The sequence below is a fragment of the Dermatophagoides farinae genome, chromosome 2 (assembly GCF_024713945.1).
Source record: "Dermatophagoides farinae isolate YC_2012a chromosome 2, ASM2471394v1, whole genome shotgun sequence".
NCBI lineage: Eukaryota > Metazoa > Arthropoda > Arachnida > Sarcoptiformes > Pyroglyphidae > Dermatophagoides > Dermatophagoides farinae.
In genome coordinates, this window is record NC_134678.1 from 4,165,763 (window position 1) to 4,188,199 (window position 22,437).

The 22,437-nt window shown below is 29.3% G+C and overlaps 3 protein-coding genes across 4 annotated transcripts; all 3 read left to right on the plus strand.

Moving 5' to 3' along the window:
• The first annotated feature begins 1,291 nt into the window (after positions 1 to 1,291).
• LOC124496625 (testis-specific serine/threonine-protein kinase 1) lies at positions 1,292 to 2,810 on the plus strand. The gene is made up of 2 exons (XM_047060165.2): positions 1,292 to 2,464; positions 2,527 to 2,810. Exons 1-2 carry the CDS (start codon positions 1,292 to 1,294, stop codon positions 2,683 to 2,685), a joined length of 1,332 nt encoding a protein of 443 aa, XP_046916121.2. The 3' UTR covers positions 2,686 to 2,810.
• Positions 2,811 to 2,830: 20 nt separating this feature from the next.
• Positions 2,831 to 6,753, plus strand: LOC124496611 (lysosomal acid glucosylceramidase). 2 transcript variants are annotated; one of them, XM_075728373.1, is made up of 4 exons: positions 2,831 to 2,990; positions 3,059 to 3,549; positions 3,619 to 5,005; positions 5,066 to 5,200. In XM_075728373.1, exons 2-3 carry the CDS (start codon positions 3,148 to 3,150, stop codon positions 4,645 to 4,647), a joined length of 1,431 nt encoding a protein of 476 aa, XP_075584488.1. In that variant the 5' UTR covers positions 2,831 to 2,990; positions 3,059 to 3,147; the 3' UTR covers positions 4,648 to 5,005; positions 5,066 to 5,200. The 2 variants fall into 2 exon arrangements, with proteins under 2 accessions (XP_075584488.1, XP_046916108.2); XM_047060152.2 differs by lacking the exons at positions 2,831 to 2,990; positions 3,059 to 3,549 and adding an exon at positions 5,606 to 6,753 and having other exon boundaries at positions 4,726 to 5,005; positions 5,066 to 5,553.
• A 5,405-nt stretch (positions 6,754 to 12,158) lies between these two features.
• LOC124493805 (uncharacterized) lies at positions 12,159 to 22,429 on the plus strand. Its single transcript, XM_047056909.2, is given in 10 exon segments — positions 12,159 to 12,220; positions 12,288 to 12,614; positions 12,756 to 13,072; positions 13,074 to 13,444; positions 13,509 to 13,861; positions 13,863 to 13,947; positions 14,017 to 14,150; positions 16,839 to 17,159; positions 18,115 to 18,398; positions 21,423 to 22,429. Coding segments are annotated over 8 exon segments (2,409 nt in total). The 5' UTR covers positions 12,159 to 12,220; positions 12,288 to 12,614; positions 12,756 to 12,848; the 3' UTR covers positions 22,060 to 22,429.
• The last annotated feature ends 8 nt before the right edge of the window (positions 22,430 to 22,437 follow it).

A 22,437-nucleotide genomic window follows, 5' to 3' on the forward strand; every position in this document is an offset into this window, starting at 1 on the left:
AGGCAAGAAGAATGAAATAATAATATGATGCCATGTTAAAAACAATTGTGTATATACTTGAAATATTTTAATTTCACCCCGCCCCAACACCTCCACCTAAATATTCAAAAGTGTGTTCATTTTTCAAGAGCCGAAAAAGTTTAAAAAAAAACTAAACTATCTAATATAATCATTACCATTTTCATCGTTATAATGTCATGAATTTTCGCCATTACCACCTATTCATTCAGGGTAATATTAGAAAGAATTCTGTTTTCTTTTCGTGAAAAATGACTTATCTTGTCTGATATGAGATGATAATTATGTTAAAAAAGTTTTGTTTTCTAATCAACATTCTAAATTATATACAACGTTGATCTTCAAGAATTCTGTCCCTGTAGAACACTAGGTTTAAAAGTTATGTTGTTCAAAAAAGTTTGTTTCATTCACTATTTGGATTTTATCGTTAACTTAATCGTAGATGGCCAATATAATGAATGAGCCAAGGCTATGTAAATTTTTTTCTTTAAATTTTAAAACCTTTTGAAAATCTGTAAATTAATCAACTATATAAGATAACTATAAGTATAAGAAACTAAGAATCCTCGACTTAAAAAAAAAATATCATTTAACGGTTGTTTATGATTGTCATTTGATGTTGTAAACTTGATCTGAATTTCTAACCTCATTCATTCGTTCATTTTTTAAGATCTTCAAACATTGATCATCATCTTCATCATCAACAACAACAACATTACGTATATAGAACATTTTTTGTTATTGATAATCTTCTCATGACATCACTGCCATATTCTGTGTCATGTATACTGTGCATCGAGAAAAAGGTTATTTTTAGCTAATAGAAAAGAAAAACGTAAAAAAATATATTTTTATGTTATTCTCAATGAGCGCTGATGAATTAAATTTTGTTTCGTAATGTCAGAAATTTTGCCTTCATTTGAAATGTTTTCGTTGCTGTATGCGACATTACATTATGTTAAAGACAAAAAAAAATGAGCGACATGATTAACCGAAAATCCTAGCCCTTTACCTCCATATTAGCATTCAGGAGAAAATGAAAAAGTCGACAAAATAAATAATTTTATTGAAAAAATTAAATTGGATCCATTTTTTAAATATAAAGAAATTTTAATTCTTTGAAATTTTACTGACATCTATTGGCTATAATTAAATTCAATTTGAATTAAAATTTCATAGAATAAGACAATTCTTATATAAAAAGGGTATATTTTTGTTTTTTATATATCTGTTGATTTTATTTCGATTGTGTGAATATAAAATTATTGCAATAATGCCTTACATCACAAGAGATATGGCAAAATTTGCCCGTGAAAAAGGTCTAAATTCTGAAACTGATCATGAGAATAAATTTGATGGAAGTAGTTGTAATTCAGATTCGGTTGCTCGAAAATTACGAGAACAGCCATTTTCTGTTGTACCCGTTTCTACCGATAACGATGTACAATCGTCATTTGCTAGTCATTCATCATGTGGATCGAAATGTAGTCAAAAAAGTCGCTCATATCAAAAATCACTTGCTTCATCAGCATCATCAGAAAAGCGACATTTATCAATGACGGGTCGTAGAAAATCTTCAACAAAATCAGCTACATCATCAGCAATAATAAATAAATTGTCTAGTAAATATGAAAGTCCAAGCAAGAATCTTTCATTTAATGAAAAAATGATTAAATATTCCATCGGATTGTTACGATCGAACATAACTAAACTATATGATATGGATGGTGCCATGAATATTGAACGTTCAAAAGAATTTAAGAGCTATAAAATCGATCACAATACGCCATTGATAACGAATGTAAGAAATTGTGATCGTATAGTCAAAGCAGTTCATAGAAATGAAGAATTCAAAGAATTTCCTTTATGCTGCAAAGTTTATGATCTTAGCAGGACACCAATGGATCCTGATAAATCAGAATATGTGAAAATTCTTCGATCATTAGCACGTAAACATCCCAGTATCATACAAACTTGGGCCGTATTCTTTGACCCGCAACAGCAACAAATTCTTGTCATACAAGAATATATGGCCCATGGATCTGTAGAATCATATTTGAAAGGAAAAAGTCGTACATGCTTCGAAGAAAGAAAAGCATCAGAAATTTCTCAACAACTTGCGATGGCATTAGATTTTCTCGGTGATATGGGCATATCGCATCGTTCATTATCACCACGATACATTATGATTGCACATCGACAGCCGATACGAGTTAAGCTTACCGGATTTTTTTCGGCCATTATCTATTGGGATATACGTCGCGAAAATGTTAATCTTGTACCGTGTATTGCGTTGGCCGATAAACCATTGGAACCAGAATTTCAAGCACCGGAAGTTTATGGTGATTCCATCACTGAAGCTTTTGATCCTATTCATGCTGATATCTGGTCATTTGGAGCTAGCATCTACTTTATTTTGACAAAAAGATATCCATACGATTTTTCGGTAATGTACATCATTTCTATTATTCTAGTTGTCATTTTTTATCATTATTTTTGTTTTATCAGCAAGAAAATCCGAGAATCGAAGAAGAAATTCAAGCAAATGTTAACCAGACAAAAACCTCATCTCAATGTCGAAATTTTTTATCCCGTATTCTGTGTTCCAGTGCTGATCAACGAATGAAATTCGATAAACTAACAAGCCATCCATGGATTATGAAATGAAAATTCAAATCCAATGATGTTGATATATCTGCTGACAGATGGCGAATCAAACGTTTTTCAAAATTAGGCCACCAAAAAAATTATTTTAGATTAAATCAAAAACGATGATGGTTGTGTGTGTGTGTTTGCCGATTAAATATAAATCCATTTAATTAATAAAAATGCTTTAAACATCGTACTTGGTTCATGAATTGGTATTGAAATATGACTAAAATTCAAATACTTGTATTTCGTTTGTTGGCGATAATCGTCAGTATAATTAATCACATTCATTGTTGTTAACCGATTTGGATTGAATGCATTTGGTATTTATTATTGTGTGCAATCATTGTGATGATTCAGTGCTTAATTTACAGTTTTTTCTTTTACTAAGTCGAGCCCATTTTTAATGATGACTGTAATCATCGCGATTTCCATTATGGTTCAACTGTATGTGTTTGCAATGAAAACCATTGTGATACCATGGGACCCTTGCCAAAAACACCCGCCGGTATTATTCAAGTTTATGAAACCAGTCGAAATGGACATCGTTTTCGACCTAGACAATTCAATTTTCAAACCATTCAATCTAGATACAATGTTGACATTCGAATAAGTTTGAATCGTAAAAAACGATATCAGAAAATTATTGGATTTGGTGGTGCATTTTCAGATTCATCCGGTTTAAATATTAAAAAACTTTCACAAAAACTACAGATTCGTTTGTTGCGGGATTATTTTGGATCAGACGGTATCGAATACAGTGCTGGCCGCATACCAATAGGTGGAACAGACTTTTCTCCACGACCATATACTTATGCGGATAATCCCGGCAATGAAACGTTATCTAATTTTAGTCTACAAACTGAAGATTTTCAATATAAGGTATGAAAAAAATATAATGATTCATCTTTTTTTGCATTCACATTCCGATTTTCTGCCAATTATGTTTAGATTCCATATATAAAAATGGCACAAAAATTCAGTTCACAAAGAATTCTTTATTTTGGCAGCGCTTGGGGTCCACCTGCATGGATGAAAACAAACAATGATATCAGTCATGGAGGATATCTCAGAGGTCGACCTGAAGGAAAATATTACAAAATGTTTGCCCAATATATCGTCAAATTTATACAAGCATATCAAAAACAAAACATTCACATCTGGGGAATAACTATTGTGAATGAACCGATAAAAGGAACAGATCCCGAGTGGAAATGGAATTGCTTGGCACTTAATTCAACTTTAGAACGTGATTTTCTCAAACTAGATCTTGGACCTGAATTGTATCGAAATGGATTCAAAAGAGATCGGATTGCAGTGATGATTTACGATGATCAATTGCCTCGAATGAAATCCTTTGCGGAAACCATAATGAATGATGAAAATGCAGCCAAATATGTTTCCGGTGTTGCTTTTCATTGGTATGAAAATGATCATGCTAACCGTAATGATATGGATGATCTGTATAAAAAATATCCTGGTATTTTTATACTGGCATCTGAAGCTTGTGAGCTACGAAAAAATGACAGCCACCGTGTTCATTTAGGTAGTTGGAAAGCATTCAATCATTATGCCAATGATATCATCGAAGATTTAAATCATTATTCATCAGGGTGGATTGACTGGAATTTGGCACTTAATACCGAAGGTGGTCCTAGTTGGGCAGGAAATCTGGTCGATGCACCGATCATCATCAATACGACTGGAAATGAATATTACAAGCAACCAACATTTTATGCTATGGGACATTTTAGTAAATTTTTAACGCCTGATTCTATTCGGCTTCATTTTGATTTGATCGAAGCGAAACAATTACAAACAGTCCAGGCAACAGTTTTTGAGCGTCCTGATTATGGAATTGTAATGATTATATTGAATCAAAACAAAGAGAAAAAATTTGTCGAAATTTCTGATCCTAAACGAGGACAATTGATATTTGAAATGCAATCTGAATCAATGGCAAGTTTTCTTTGGTACTAAAATGGATTATTAATCTATTGATAAACGTCTTGTATATTGAGAAATTAAAAAAAAAAAATCTAAAGAAGAAACTGAAAATCAAAAAGCCATTTTTATCTCCTGTATCCTGATAAATGATTATTTATCAATTTGGGCTAATGATAAACAATCATTTATCGGTAACATGACATATTTTATCGAAAAACATACACATACACATAAGCATAAACATTTCAATTAATTGAGCTTATTTAGCTGTTTTCCTTATCCTTATTTGAATGCCATTAATTGATGAAAACGACAAAAATGTTTTCAAAATCAAAATATTTTATGATTTACATTTCATTGTTTATGATTCTTTTTGTAAAGATAAATTATGGTAGTTGTTCTATATATTTATGAAAATTTTATTTTTCATTTTCTTTTTTATCATTTTTAGCCAACATCGAATGTCAACGTAGATACTATGACCAAGATTCGTTTGTCTGTGTATGTAATGAAAAAACTTGTGACACATTTGATCAATTGAAAAAAACACCAATCGGAGTTGTTCAGGTGTATGAAACAAGTCGTGATGGCTTTCGATTTCAATCAAGTCATATAAATTTTACCAATGATGACAATATTCTGTCCAACAATGATAATCACATTCGAATCAATGTGGATAAAACAAAAAAATATCAGAAAATTATCGGTTTCGGTGGTGCATTCACTGATGCTACTGGTTTGAATATCGCTACACTCTCGGAGAAACTTCAATCCAAATTAATTGAAAATTATTTTGGATCTAATGGAATCGAATACACACTTGGTCGTATACCGATTGGTGGTTCGGATTTTTCTTCTCGTCCATACACTTATGATGATTACAATGATGATGATACTTTGTCAAAATTTAGCTTACAAATGGAAGATCATCAGTTCAAGGTATATCTAATCTACCTGTGACAAATCTAATCTTGAATCTTGTTTTTTCTAGATTCCATATTTGAAAATGGCACAAAAAATTAGCCCCAATAAATTATATTATTATGGAAGTCCATGGAGTTCTCCGCGTTGGATGAAGACAAACAATGATATTAGACATGGTGGCCTGCTCAAAGGCCAACCAGGAGGAAAATATTATCAACTTTTTGCACGATACATTGTACGATTTCTCCAAGAATATGAGAAGCAAAATATTTCAATGTGGGGAATAACCATTGAAAATGAACCAGCTGCCGGTTTTGATTCTCATTATCAATGGAATTGTTTGGGATTCAATTCATCATTGGAACGAGATTTTATAAAGCTTGATCTCGGCCCTGAACTATATCGAAATGGCTATACCAAAAATAAATTAGCTGTCATGATTTACGATGATCAAATGCCACAGATGAAAACATTTACGGAAACAGTAATGTCCGATGAAGAAGCTGCCAAATATGTGTCGGGTGTTGCTTTTCATTGGTATCACAATGATGAAGCTGACCGGCGTGATATGGATAAATTGAATGCGCAATTTCCAACCATTTTTCTTCTGGCAACGGAAGCATGTGAAGAGTGGAAAAATCATCCAAAAAAAGTCCACCTTGGAAGCTGGCATCTAATGAATCGCTATGCCAACGACATCATACAAGATTTGAACCATTATGCAACTGGATGGACCGACTGGAACCTGGCATTAGATTTAAAAGGTGGTCCAAATTGGGTTGGCAATATGGTTGATGCTCCGATAATAATCAATGCAACGGCAAATGAATTTTACAAACAGCCATCATTCTATGCTATGGGCCATTTTAGTAAATTTTTGCCACCAAATTCAACACGAATTAATTTCAAAATCGAATCAAATCATGTACACGCTATCGATGCTACAACATTTTTGAGACCTGATGGATCTTTAGTGATGGTTTTATTGAATAGTAATCAACAAACTATTCCCATTCAAGTGTATGACCCAGAACGAGGACATTTTCAATTAGTTATGAAATCCGAATCAATTGCCACTCTTCTTTGGTACTAAGATGATAGATTGATTATGCATTTTATATTTGACAATCTTTTGTTCTTTGAATGGATATTGACGTGATCAGTACAAAAAACTAAATAAATAAATAATTAAATAAAAACATATCGTATTTATTATTGAAGGTAGTAAATTTAGTAGATGCACTTGTAATTGAATGAAAAGATAGTATAATAATAATATAATATATAAGCCAAAAGGATTAACACTGATGATCATATCATGTAATAATATTATAAAAGGTTCATATCGAATTTCCATTGTGCAGGAAAACTGGTCCTTATCATTTTTTTTATTCGTCGTTGTCCAGTTGAAAAATTGGGTTATAAATAATGAATAAATTGTTGGGATTTTTCTTTTTTTTTTCATTAGCAAACTAAATATTGTCATGTTATAAACATTTTGATTTTGTGATTGCCATTAGTCTTTTTCTTTTTGTGGTTTAGTTTCATTAGTTGATAAAAAAAACCATGACTTAACAAGCGTATCAAGCCTTTTTGTTTAGAATGGCTATAACCGGAAAAGGTTACCAAGTTTCGGGAAAAAATTGAGTTTCCGGTATGTAAATAAATAAAGAAACTAAAATATAGAAATGAGAACGAAATTGATTACATTTGAAAGGGAAATTGAGCTATGCTAAGATCAAATATTAACCACAACCATCACAGCGCCGGAAATACACGAATATGACAAACATTGAAAACATTGTATAACAAATTAAAGTGAATTTTGTTTTGCACACTTATTTTCTCTCATGTTTTTGTACCATAACGGTCATATTATATATTTTCAATAAATTGCAAATCAATATCATATCCAACCACAAAATTCAGACTGTTCTGTCAATTTGGTTTTTTTTGTACTTTAATATAATAAATTCAAAAATAGATGACATTGATTTGAGTTGATTGAAGATTTTGTTTTTTTTTTTATTCATTCATTCATTTGTTTTTCCACGACAACAGAAAAAACGTAAATAAGCAATACGATCAGGACCATAACAACAACAACAAAAAAAAATAACGAATCTGCATTTGTATTTCCTGATAAGTAATTAGTTTCTCGTATTTTAGAAAGCAAAATTTTTTGTGCTTTGTAATTTTGTTGGCAGTTATTTTTCATTTTTCATATTTTTGTTCAATCTACGATTCTATATACGGGAATAATGCATCATTTGCATGATTAAATTTATGAAAAAAAATCATCATGAAACGCTTAACAATTAACTATTGAGTTGAGTGTTCATTATTATCGATAATATACGAAATATAAAATATACTCTATTTGAGTATAATTTGTGTATTACCTTGTCTGTTTATATGGGTCCGAAAGCAACCAGCAAATACGGTTGTTGTTTGGATAAAAACTATTTTTCACTGACAAATAAAAAAAAATCAAATTAAAGATTTTTTTTTCAGTAAAATCATTCACCCGGACAAAATTCAATGGTATTTGAGCTTAACGTAAAAAAATTAGTCTAGTTATTTTTCCAAAAAAAAAAAAAAATTCTTGTCACCAGGATAGGAAATTTCATTCATTGGAATTCCGTTATCAGACCAATGAAAAAAAAAATGCTAAAGTAAATGAATGTATGAATTTAAAAGAGAGAAATCGAAACAAAACTGAATATTTAATGCGACAAAAACAAATCTTTTTGAGATAGCAAACAACTTTTTTTACAGCTGGATGCTTGAGGTCTGTGTGTATTTTCAAAAAAGGGAAAAGGATTTTTTTTTAAATTCTACCTTTTGCTTATCCAAACTTTCAGGAGGAAATTGTTTTTATAATCATAACCTTTGAAAAATAAAAATAAAAAATACAAATAAATACAGCAAATATATGATCAATGACAATTTTTGATGACGATGGCAAGTTGAAAAATAAAATGAAAAAATTTCTGTTTGTTTGTGCTATAATAATCAAACAATGGCCAATGTTTTGTTAAAAATCTCGGAATGATCAAATACTCTCTCAATAATCCATGAATGTAAGGAAAAAAATTTTTTTTTTTTTTGAAAACCAAAAATCATCATTCTGTAAATATTCAATTCTTGTAAAGCAACATTCTTTCACAGTTTTTCCATTTATATAAAATCTTAAGAATAACAAAGCATGTCCATGTTTAATACAATTGGTTGGAAGCTAACAATAAAAAAAAGCCTAGTCAAATGAAACCAAATTCATTATGATGATCAAATTCAATTCCTAGCAAAAACTAATAACAATGATTGAATTTTTCAAATAATCGATTACCATTAACATTAACATCCGAAAAAAAATCAATAACAACTGTTTCTAAAGATTTTATAAATCAAAGTATAAATCATCATCGAAAAATATATGGGGCCAGAATTTTTTTTTGTATATGCCATTGATGTAATTTCTTGTTTGTAAGCTGTTTCTCAATCAACTAATCCACTTCACATGATGTGTAAAAGTCCAGATTTAGAATTGAGAATCAATTCGAGTGTATGCGTGGAACGTACGTACTTATACGATAAAAATTATTAAGAAAATCTTTTCACAGGCAATTCAGATTATTGAAAATGACTACATTGAACTTGAATGAAACTTTGAGAAAATTCTAAATTGCTACATTCTTGCTTCAAAAAGCAACACATCGTAAATCCAATAATAGTATAATAATTCTTTCTGTAAAATATTACTGTAATGGAGCTGATTTTCATCGTTAATCAAAGTACAACTGTATATTAAGAATAAAAATGATCCTTATCGCCATGAGAATGGTCATTTTGTTGAAGAATTTTTCTCTATATTTGATCCAAAAATAGATTGTCACTGTATATATACGTTATTTAAAAAAAATCTTATTCTTTTCAATTTATCGTAAAATATCTTTTGATTCCAATTTTTTTTTATTTTTTTAAATTTTGGATTCTAATTCGATGAAATAAAAAAAATTAATGTCATTATTAGTCCTAATTTATGATGATGATGATGGTATAAGATCAATTGAATTTAGTTGAATTGATCCAATCATTTTGAGCAACATTATTATACAAATGCAAAATCAGAATGAATTCTTCAATAAATTATGGTCGTATTGTTGACAATAATATGATAATTCCAAGACCATTTTATGGACCTATTTGAAATGAAATGAAAAAATAATTGAAAATAGTTCATAAATTTGAAATTAAAAAAAAGAATCTAAAAATAACAACAAATAGAATGTATTACGTAACTATTCTTGTTGTTGTTGTTGTTGTTATTCTATCGTTTATATCGGATTTGGTCAAAAGTTTTTGTTCGACAAAATAAGTCGTAATTAATTGGCAATGCCTCAAATTGTTATTAAAAAGAGTAAGAATTAAAGAAAAAAAGTTTCTAAATTTCCGGCCTCTTTGATTTTCATTTGAGTATCTAAAAATTAAAGTTTCAGATTTGAACAAAACGAAAAAACTGGCTTGAATCATTCTTTCATTCATTGAAAAATCTTGTTTACAATGGTTTTTTTCTGTTTTCGATTCTGAATTCGGTAGAGAAGAGTGAAAGACTTATTTCACAATTTTGACTGAATTTTTATTTTAAATTGGTTCCATCTCACAAAAAAAAATCTTCAATCCACATTCCTATTTCTATGTTTCCCTCTCACTAATTTAAGTTGACGATATTCGAAACTATTATAAGCTATTCTCGTAAAATTAGTTTTTGTACATTTGAGATCCCAGTCTAATCTGGTTCGATTCTAGTTTCAACTAGTTTTCTCAAAAAAAATTCACTCTATATTGGAATCCTTTTATTTTTCGAAAATTCTAAGCTTTTTTCACTAAAAAAAGTGCCATTAGATTGTTTTAAAGATGAATGTTAATAAATGAGTATTCTGTTATAATTCAAAAATTAATGATTACCCTCCAACCAGTAGCTTCCGATTTGTATATGATAGCTCTTTATTTCTCATGTTGGTTCAGTGTTTCTTCTGAAAATTTCTAATCGACACCTATATTGATTAGATAATATTCAAATAACATTACTATTGATCATAATGATGAATCATTTTATTGAGAATGAGCGGTATCGAAACCTTATCCATTATGTTCAAATATTTATCGATTCTTTGTCAATAGGAATTTGTCTGTTCAAATTCTGAAGAGTAGCAGCAGCAGCAACCAACATAAATCTATAGCATGAATGATTGGTTACGGTTCTACCTTATTCATCGCCGTCATAGCCTTAGTAAATGAGAATTTTCGGGTTTTTTTTTACTGATGACTATATAAATGTCAGGACGCCATTTATTTTGGCATGTTGCTGTTTAGATGCATGCTCTTTGAGTATTCTGGTGAGGTATAGTTTGTAACCAATAAAGAATTTCGAATAAAAGCCCTTTTGGTCGTTATTTTTTCGACGCATTTCAAACAATTCATTCTTTTGTTCGATTCAATTGTTGTAATAATTTTGTCTTGCTATATCACAATGATTTTTCTAAGTTTTTTCTTTATTCGTTCGGATTAGATTTCACATTTGTTTATTATGTCCAAACAAATAAATTATTTATTTATATATTTCTGTGCTTTGTGCTACTTCATGCTGCAGAAAATGTGTGACAATAATTTAGATTAAAAAAATCGGTTCCGGTTTAACGTGTAGGTTTATTGATTCATGAATTGATTATTTCAGTTTTTTTTATTGACTTGGTTGTATTTAACCCTCCATTATTTTTATATCTAAAAATTAATAAACATTTGATTTTTATCTACTATACACAATGAAATAATAGAATGAACAATAAGTAATTTTTTCAACTGATTCTTTTTGTGCAATTTATGAGTAAATATTTTTCTTTTGAAAACGAACGCCTCTTAATGTACGATTTTTCTTCAAGAAACTGAACTGAAAAAAAAATCGGTTCCGGTCCTTGTTGTATTCAAGTGTATATGTTTGTTATTCTGTTCAATGTAAACTGGATCCTAAAGAATCGACAGTAACCACCACCTACCTACAGATTATCTTCATTGCCATTATAAATGCTCTTTTTCGTTGTGGGTTTGTCTACAAAATTCGTTCATTCTTTGTTTATGTGTTGTGTAATTTATTTCCAAATTAATCGCTCGACTATTTAAGCGAATACTTTGTTGGTCTTTTTTTTCATTCTTGAATAAATGTGTTTGTGTGTGTGGGAAGATACAAATTAATTTCCTTTATAATATATTCAAACCGCATTTTATCGCCAGAATCAATGTTCCAATCTATGAACGGATTTTGAAGTTTACGATTCTGATAATAAAAAAAAAATTCGAGAGAAATTATTCATTTCAATCTGTTATTTTGATCAATAAAAAAAAATTCTGTTACAACAACAACATGATAGATGACATAGATCTTATACTCAAATTTGTACTTGTGTAGCACAATCTTGTCTCTTTTTGCAAATATAATTACCCATATATTCGTTTATAGTCCAATAAGATTTTTTTTTTCTATTTCTACCTACTTGTTTGTTTGTGCTCTTGTTTATTTATATATATTTTTTTTTTGGACCACCATCATCATCTTGATCTGATCAACAAGAACGTCAACAAAATTATTATTGAAAAAAGTCGATTAACGTCATTGATTGCAAATGTGTGTGTGCATGTTTGTGATTGTATAAAGTGGTGATCTATCTATCTATCTTCTATTATTATTACAGATAAATAACGATAACAATCAACATTGAAATATAAGCAATAATTGTTTTTGTCGAATTCATCTGATCTGTAAAACAAAGAATTTTCCAATTCAATCCAATGAGAAGATATCGTTTTCTCGCCACACATGTGATCAACATATTGTATTATATATTTAATTTATAATATAAAACTATATGCAATCAGGTTGCTTCATTTTATGATTTTTTAATTATTTTTATTGTTTATTTCAATTGATTGGTGCATTCATGATCAATTGTTGTTGTTGTTTTGAGAAAATAATTAAAGTATCTCGCTACGAATAACTCACACTAGATCTATAAATTACGGTATGGCCATAAAAATTCATTCATTATGCTTGCTTGTTTTCAAGTTGATCCGTTTAAATGAAATTCGCTGAATTTAATGAATGTATAAATAAAATTAATTTTTCTAATGCTCATTTTATCATTGTTGTTATTGTCTTCTAGTTAATTTATTCCGTTTTTTCACCATTTGTGATCGCCAAAGCAAACATTTCAATCTAAAGGCAATATTATCGGAAAAGGGTATTTCCGACAAAAATGTCAACTTCATCACCAACATCGACAACACATTCTAATAACACCATCAATGTAAAAGTTGATTGTAAAAACAACGATCCTCATAGAACCGATATGCAAAAGATCGAACAAGTCGCCATACATAATTCAAATCCGACACCATCAATCATTTCATCGGCAACACCACGTGTCGTTCATTTTGCCGAATCATTAGATCATGAATCAGAAGAAAAAAATGATTATTCTGTTTCATACGACAAGTGTTAGCGAACGACCGTTATCGGCAAAACAAGAAAATGAATCGAATCCAACTCAATCGAGTAGTTATTCATCCATGTATTTATCTCCACAAGAATTACCATTTCAATTGTTGAGTCGTTCATCGCCTAATAGTCCAATTGGAAGCAATGTATCGATTGTTGGCAGTCTAATGTCGCATGGATCAAATGGACGAAAATCCAACATCGGTGGTAATGGCGGTGGATCGACAAACTGGAGACTACGCACCAAATATTATTCAAAACGTCGGGGACAAGAAAGATCAATAGATCGTGAGCGTCAGCCATCGATTTGTTCTGATTCAGAAACGGACAGTATTAATGGCCAGCAAAAGATTGGCAAGCATATTTATACTCTTACTAGTTTGTAAATTTTGATTGAAACTTTTCTCTAATTCTGTAGAGGACATCCTGAAATCATGTGGTAATACAAAAAAATGGAGTTTACCATTGCCGATGGTCATACGTAGCTCAGAATCGGATTCTGCATCCTCATCATGGTCTGCAAGATCGGCTGATGAAGCTACCGAAGATGAACGAAGCCCAGTACCAAGTCCATCAGCATCTACCCATAGTAATGAAGAATATCTGACTACAATTAGTGGCAACGAATCAAACAATGTAAAATCCCAAGCATTATCGCCAACGACATCAGACAAAATGTTGGAATTATCAAAAAAATCTGAAATCATTATCGTGAGTCAACCTGATAAGAATATGGAAACAAATAAAAAACATACATCATCGCTTTCATCGATGCCAAGCAACAACATCGATGGATGCATCATCAAACATTATGGTACATGAAGATTCTGAATCTAGTAAATCCAAGAAAGACAAAGGTAAACATTCAAAAGATACAATTTCGATCATTTGATGAATTCTTTTTTTTCGGATGAAAAAATATTCAGGAAAATCACGAAGAAAAAAGAAAATGTCGCGTGCAGCTGAATCGCATAGTTTCCAACGAATGAAAACAACCAACTATGGCCGTTGCATTATTTGTGATGCATATGTCTATTTCTGGGGGTTTGAATGTACACAGGTAAGTTTTCTTTATTTTCTCAATTTTCTCAACATAATGACGAAATCTGAAATTTATAAATCAGAATTTAACAAATGAACAAATTATTTCTTTAAACAAATTATTACCAAAATTATGATGATTGTCAATTTAAGGCATGCGGAACAATTTGTTTTGACAACAGTATATTTCAAACAAGCTTGCAATAGCCATTAGTGTCATCTAGCTCTATTAACGAATAATTATCATAGAATTCATATCATAATAATGTTTTTTTGACGAATTCAAAGAATTTTTCTCATTTACATTTCATTAAGAAATTTTTTTTTCGCATTTCATAAATTCAACAATTTATTTTGATTCATTATCATATTTCTCTTTATTTATTTAATGTACAAAAATTTTGCCATTTTAGAAATCGACCGACCATACACTTTGTGTCTGTATGTTTCGGTTGCAAAAATTTTTTTTTTTATAAAAATTTTGTTGACCGTTTTTTCCATTTTCTAATAGTTGAATCTTTTTTCCATCATTGTCAAGTGAACGTATGTTTTCGAGTGTTCGATTTCATTTTTGAAAAAAAAAGTTTTCGAATTCAAGAATCAATTAGAGTTTTGATTTTCATTTTATTCTAAAGTTTATATTCTGCTTTTGTGGCATATTTTTTTTATTATTATTCCAATTGTATGACGATGGTTGATGTGTATACACATTGAAATTTTCATTGAAATTATATAGTTTTTCACAAAAAAATTTTGACTAGTTCAACAGTGTTTACAAATATCTAGGAATAGTAGTTATACCTTAAAAACAATCGATCGATTCAATATTGTAAGACTCATAGATGTAATAAAAACCAATGAACCAATCGATACTTATTACTACAAATGTGTTATCGGTTATTATCTAATATGATCAATTCATTCATATAAGCATTGGTCATAAATCTTTTTTCAATCTTTGCAATTTTAGTTAATATGAAATTAGTCTACAAGCTGAAATAAGCTCTGAATCACTTCTAATGCAATATCAACGAAAAAAAAACAAATGAATCCAATGTTGTGAAAAAAAAAGTTGTTTGAACTACATACTTCATTTCAAAGGTTTCCATTTGTCATCATTATTGTAAATATGCTGTACATTAAATGTAAACAATAGAATGAACAAATTAATGAACTGATGAATAAACTGTTTGATCTGTGAATGACAAAAATGGAAACCAATTTATTCGTCATTAAGACAACTTTGACATTACTAATTTATTATTCTCATTTTCAATTATTGTTTAATCACAAAAGCATCACATGATCACAATATATACTGTAAATAGATGAGTAAAAAAAGAAATGAAAACCTGAATCCAGTTGGAAAAACTTTAATTAATGCTTGGAAAATCTTCTTATCTTTCCTATTTCTAAATATGAAAGGTATCAGAAATATGCTGACATAATCGTGCATATATATATAGAAAGAAAGAAAAGGAGAAAGAGAGAATGAAACCATATTGATTCATTGTAGTTGTAAATAAGTTGCGCAACTCCTTGTAAAAATGTGAAAATAATTGATGATTCTTTAAATTACCAATTACTAGATGCACGCAAGTATCACTGTAATAATAATTTTCATCATTTTGTCAAACATTCTAACAGCTCGGAATCAATAATGAATGCATTATTAATTAAAAGATGTCTGTTGGATGAATATAGAATTATTGATTAGTGTCGTGTATCTATCGCTCTTTTCTACCTTTGTTGGATTGTAATCTCATCCATAATTGCAGAATAATTTTTTTCTAATTGCATTTCTCTTTTATTAAAATGAAAAATTCAATAAAATATATATAGAAAAACAAACGAATCAATTTCATAGAGGTTTATCCTATCCATTACCTTGTTTGATGATAATTTACGTTTGGGAATCATCATTTTTTGCTTTTCAATTATTGCCAATAACATTCAAATATTTGATATCTAGAAAAAAAAAGAATTGAAAAGACATCATTTGATTCTAAATACATTTTGGAATGAATGAATAAATGAATATCAACGGAAATTCAATCAAATTTTTCTCAACCCAAACCATTGGAACAAACACGCATACAATCGTCATTGTCTCGACTATTTGATTGTTTGATTTGAACCGCATCTTTTTTTTCTACTATTATATTAGAAAAAAAAAGAAAGGAAAACAAAAGAGGAAATTTCCATCTTTCAATTTCGACATCGATGTCTAATAATAATGAAAATAATCATCATCATCATCATTTTTTTCCATTTTCTAGAATACACACTTTTTCAATTTTTTTTTTTATTTTGTACATAATGATTCGGGCATCTGGTCTCGCTTCTCGTTTTTTCTTTTGTGTTCATCACAGCCATAATGATTCAATCAACTATTTATCGAATATTATTTATAATTTCATATTGCTTTTGAATTTTTTTTTTATTATTTGTTTTGGCTTTTTTGATTCATATATACAGATATATAAATATGAAGTGTTTTATGAATTGAAATTTTTTTTTGTTGAAACAATTCCCATTGGTTCTTGTTCATTCATGTATACCAAGCGTGAAATGAATTCATGATAATTTTGGTACATTTTTTTCACTTTTGAAATGTAAAATTTTTCTTTCAAAACAAAAAAAAATTACCGTTCATCAATGTTTTACTAAATAAATTTTTCTTTTATTGTTTCTCTTATCCATCCAGTGCCAATTGATATGCCATAAGAAATGTTTAAAAAAGATGGCCATTATGTGCCCTCAGGCACCACTACCTCCTCGTTCATCTATATTGAATATGGAACTTGATTCGCTTTCATCAGATGAAATGGTTCCGTTATTAGTGCAAAAATGTACAATGGAAATCGAACGTCGTGCTATAACAAGGCCAGGCATATATCGAATGACTGGAGTAGCGTCACGTGTGGAAAAATTGCTTAAAAGTTTTGAAAGTGGTCCTCATCTTATTGATCTCACTGATGTATCCGCTAATGATCTTACTTCTGTTCTTAAAGTTTTTCTTCGTGAGGTTAGTATTTGTATGATGTTGAAATCAAATAATCAATAAATGTAAGAAAAATCCCGGTGTTATAATCAATTTTTTGTTTGAATATACGACTGTATTTCAACCAAAACAAAAAAGTTTTGAATTCCCTTTTAGGCAGTTTATATTCAAATGATAGAGTAAACCACGATGATTTTATAACTTCTGGACGTTTGTTAGGCAATTCTTTTGACCAATATCTACTATAATACTATTCAGGCAAAACAACAAGTTGTAGATAAAATATTGAAAACTTTTTTCCCTATACAGTGGTGGATGGTGAATAAATGAATGAATAACAGATGAAATAAATGTGAAGGATTGTATAATTTATTCAGCATATATATAATATAATTGTCTAGAGTTGGTGATGGGTGAGAAGGGCCAACAACAGATGACGAAGAGAGAATATCCCCGCTGGTAAAAATGTAACCGATTCTGTTTTCGATTCGATTCTTTTTCCTCTTTCATTTATACATTCAATAAAGTATGAAAAAGTTTGAGGTTGATATTTACACAAAACCGAACGTTCGAAGTCTCTTGACATTTGTATCTTGTCAGAATAGTTTGCAATGTAAATATTTGGTTGACATCTTATTTTTGTTTCTAATGTCGCTATCTTTATCATTGCTATTCATTCATTTTTTTTTCTCATGTCAGTAATATGAAATACGTTGCGACAAAGTTGTTTTTTCCTTTTTGTTTGATTCATCTACATTTCTTTTTGATTTTGAATAGAAACGAAGTTATTCATGACTCAGATTTTTTTTTAAAGAATATTTCAATGCTTGCTATAATGGAAATGATTTTTTGTATGTTGGGCGGTTTTTTCCGGAATCATAAAAATTTCAACATATACTTTATGAATGAATAATAATAATAATAACTTTGATTCAATTTTTTTTTCGATTTGTCGATTTTATCATGTGATCGATTATAGCTCAAAATACCATTGATCTCCAATATTGTCTACAAAGATTTCATTGATCTAGGACGAATATATCGATTGGATAGTGATATTAGTCAGGATGGACTCACAATTGGCGGCACATCACAATTGATACAGAAAATTCATATTGCCTTGAACCAATTGACTCCACATCATCGTGCCACATTAAAACACATGATACAACATTTAACCCATGTTGTTGAACATCAGGAACAGAACAATATGTCTCCGGCTGCTTTAGGAATCATCTTTGCACCAACATTTTTCCGGCCACGGTAAGTGATTTTTTTTGTTGGTTTCATTTTATGCATATAAGTGAATGTGAACATAGAGTTGAAAATTACATCTTATTAACAAAAAAAAAATCTAGTAAGAAATTTCAGAAAATTTATTTTCTAAACAAATGAACTAAATGCTTATATTTCTATGATATGATTTTTGTTTTCTGCACTGAAAATCTTGGTCCCAAATGAATCGAGAAAAATAGAAAAAAAATCATATTTTTCTTGTACAAATAATGTGTTGCTTTGTGCTGAGATCAAGGCCGAAAACATCAAATATAAATACTAGTTGTTGTTGTTTGAAACTTCACAAAATATGAAATTTTCATGAGAAATGAAATTTGAAATGAGATATTTTTTTTTGTATTCTGCATATGTGCATTCACATGTTTGCTACATACTATCGATTGACATATAAAAAAAAATTATGTCTGAACGAATTCTATTTCATTTTCTTTTCATTCTGGTCTTTTACTTTTTTCTGTTTTTTGTTTTTGATTCTTGTTTTGTGTCACACAAGAGTATAATAATGTTGTTTACAATATGCCATTATGGTAATTATAATAAGTTTTCTTTGTGTTGGTAAAATTTTCAGATTGGGCATCATATCGTTTTTCACATTGGATAACAGATACTGATGATTTTGATGGAAAAATAATTATCTTCTTTTAAATCTTCTATCTTATTTTCTATATTCATTGTTTCTGATTTCCTTATTATTCATTTGTCTTCATACTTTTTGTCCTAAGCCCGAATGATTTATATTTGATGCGAAAGCTATTCTTTGCTTTAATCATGATGATGACCAGATTTTTATCATCATTAAATCTCTGGTATGAAGCAAATGACGTGGCTATGGAAGAAATTATTTTCTTTCTTTTTTTCTGTCCACTTGCAGGTTTACTTCCGAAGTCAATTTCAAATTCGACCAAGGATTAAGCACTGCATAGTTATTGCAATATAGTCGAATGATTTTTTTTGTTGATGAACAACAAATTCTATTTTCATTTCAATTATTTAAATTTCAAATACAGAATTCTGTGTTGTTGATTTTTGTTTGTATGAAAATCTCTATTTGATTCTGTTTTTTTTTGTGGATCTGAATGGAAAGAATTGACATAAGATTTTTTTTTTTTTTGTAAAAGCTTCCATTTATTTACATACAATGAATTGATTGCATTATTTATCATAAACAACAACGACAAAACAAACATTTTCAATGTGTCAACTTTTGTATGTGAAAAATGCTTCTTCCTGTCTATTACCTGTACAATAGACAGAATTTATCATTATTATGTCATTATTATAATATCTGCATCTGCAGTGTTTTTATATTTGTAAATATATTGAATCCAATGGGAAATCGTTTCTATTTTTGTTTATTTATCTCTCTGTCTCTCTCTCGACTATTTCCAATCGTTCTATTGGGATAATTTTCAGAATTGTTACATTGCTTGCATTATTATTGATGATTATCCAAGTCACCATTTAAACCCATTGGATGATCCAATGAAACTATTTGTTTTTACTTGTATACATAATTAAGGTTACAATAACATGTTACTGAAGTTTTTCCTTCGAATTATTGTTTTATTTTAGTCAAGATTTTATCATGTTTGTTTTCTGATTTTTTAAATTTTACATTTTACAGATTTTAGTTCAAAACAAAGTAATTTTCATTATTATTCAGTAAAAGAGCTTTTAAGATAATTTTCGAGCTTCTTTTTACAAAAAAAAACCAATATCAAAAATCAGATAATAAAAACAAATCAGCCATAAAAATCGTGAAGAAAATATATTCATAAAATTTAACCTCAAAATTTTTTAAAATTTGAAATGAAAATCAATTTGGTATGAACAACAAATAGGCAATGAGGTCAACACTGATGTGTGTATTTTCAGTGTTGAATAAAACAAAAAAAAAAAATAAAATAAGGTTAAGATAATTTCTTATGGGTCAGATTTATTTCTTGATTTGGTTCATTGTTATTGTGTTCTTCTCTTCATTCAAAAAAAACGAAGGCTAGATGACTATATAAATGATGTGACAAATTTTTAATGATATCCAAGGATATCCTCCTCGCTCAACTGTTCCGACACACACACACACACACACACATTCACAATCTTTGCCTTTGCCATTCTTTCTTGAAAAAACGGAAGTTTTTCTGTTGGCATAATATGATTTGACTGGATGAAAATCTAAGAGAATTTTTTTCCAATATCACTTGATCAAATAAAAAGGATTGAAGGATTTTACATAGTTTTATTCTTTTTTTTCTTTGAACATTAGACTTTAAAAAAAATGAAATTTATTTTTACAAAAATGGTAAATGTCACGATCAGCATAATTCTTGGCATTTATCTATTCATAAAGATACTTTAGGCCAATCCGTTTCTTAGATCTTTTATTTTCGAACCTGGTTTAATACCACACAGTAATAATATATTTTTTTGCAACCCACTTTTGTGTGTGTGTGTGTTGTTATTCTCTTGTCATCATCATCTTTATTAATAACACAATAATATTTTTGAAACTTGAATGAAAGTATTCTATTTGAATTTATATATAATTGTTATTCCCTTGGTAACAACGGATCCATACCGGTTTAGTTTCTTTTTTAAGCTTTTATTTGTTATTATTTTTCATTTTTTTTTTGTTTATTGTGAAAATACCAAATTCTCATATCATCATTCTTTTCGAAATTTCTTGTCGATGACGTTATATTTTGTCATCACTTGAATCAAACTTGAAAACAATAGTAAGGGATTATTTGTCGTTTCCTAAATTCTAGATATAAAATGAAATTGTTTTCATTTTATGCAATCTCTTATACGTCGATAGAATATAGAAATGAAATATGAGAAAATGAAATAAATCAAGAAAGGATTTGTTTGAGATGATAATTTTGACATTCGAAATTCTCATGCATGAACCAATATCATGAATTCTAGTTGAAAAAAAATCTATTATAATCTTTTCTCATTTTTATTTTTCATTCATTATCCATATAATAGCGATACAATCAATGATCTTCAAACTGAAGTATTCGAAGCGGCACCACAAGCACGAATTATTGAATTAATGATTCGATTTTATATACAAATTTTCGAAATGGAAACCGATTTAATTGATGAACCTGTCACCAACCTATCATCCTTATCATTACATCAACAAAAAGAATCTGTAACATGTACGATTAAAGAACCAATTGCGACATTATCAACATCTTTATCTCTATCATCTTCGACAATGACCCACCAGAATATCAACTTCGAACAACAATCGGATAACTTTTCTTTGACATCAGCAACGAAACCAATTTCAACATCACAACCATTATCGACATCAACAATTGTCAATCAAACATCATTTGTACTGTCACCACCATTAACATCAATTAATCCATCAATATCGATAAAAAAGGATTCTTCCTTCAAACAACAAGCCCCGGAAAACAATAATGAATCCACATCGAATCATCATTCTCAATTTCAACGAAACAATCAGATTATTGATAGATTATCATCCCCATCAATATCAACATCATCATCGGCAACAACCAATACATCATCATCTGAATCACATACACCACAAACACGAACAAGACATTGTTACAATTGTTCACGAACAACAACATTTACATTTGATTAAAATTCTTGAAATACTGTAGACAATAAAAAAAGTTTTTCAGATGATCATGATAAAGCCAAATCTCTATGCCATCCATTTTCATCAAATAATAAATTTTTTCCTCGATTCATTTTAATTATCATTTTGTTATAAATCAATCTACAATTTATAAATATAGAGTGAAGAAATCGAAATGAATTCATTTGTAACATTCACTACATAGTTCTTTCAAACGAATTCGATTTGAGCAAGAAAGAAATTCGTTTTTTTCAGCTTATTCATCATTTTAATTTTTATTTCACATTTTCTTTTTTCATTTTTTGATCCTTTTTTGGTCCTATTAGAATTTTATTTATTGTTATAACAAAATATTTAAAATTTTTTCATTTCATCACGTTT

Excerpts from the sequence above, each read along its gene's own strand:
- LOC124496625 (XM_047060165.2), top strand. The coding sequence starts at position 1,292 with ATGCCTTACATCACAAGAGATATGGCAAAATTTGCCCGTGAAAAAGGT. Across the intron at positions 2,465-2,526 it reads GATATCCATACGATTTTTCG|CAAGAAAATCCGAGAATCGA; the intron begins GTAATGTACATC and ends TTGTTTTATCAG.
- LOC124496611 (XM_047060152.2), top strand. The coding sequence starts at position 4,918 with ATGAAAACGACAAAAATGTTTTCAAAATCAAAATATTTTATGATTTAC. Across the intron at positions 5,006-5,065 it reads TTTTGTAAAGATAAATTATG|CCAACATCGAATGTCAACGT; the intron begins GTAGTTGTTCTA and ends TATCATTTTTAG. Across the intron at positions 5,554-5,605 it reads TGGAAGATCATCAGTTCAAG|ATTCCATATTTGAAAATGGC; the intron begins GTATATCTAATC and ends TGTTTTTTCTAG.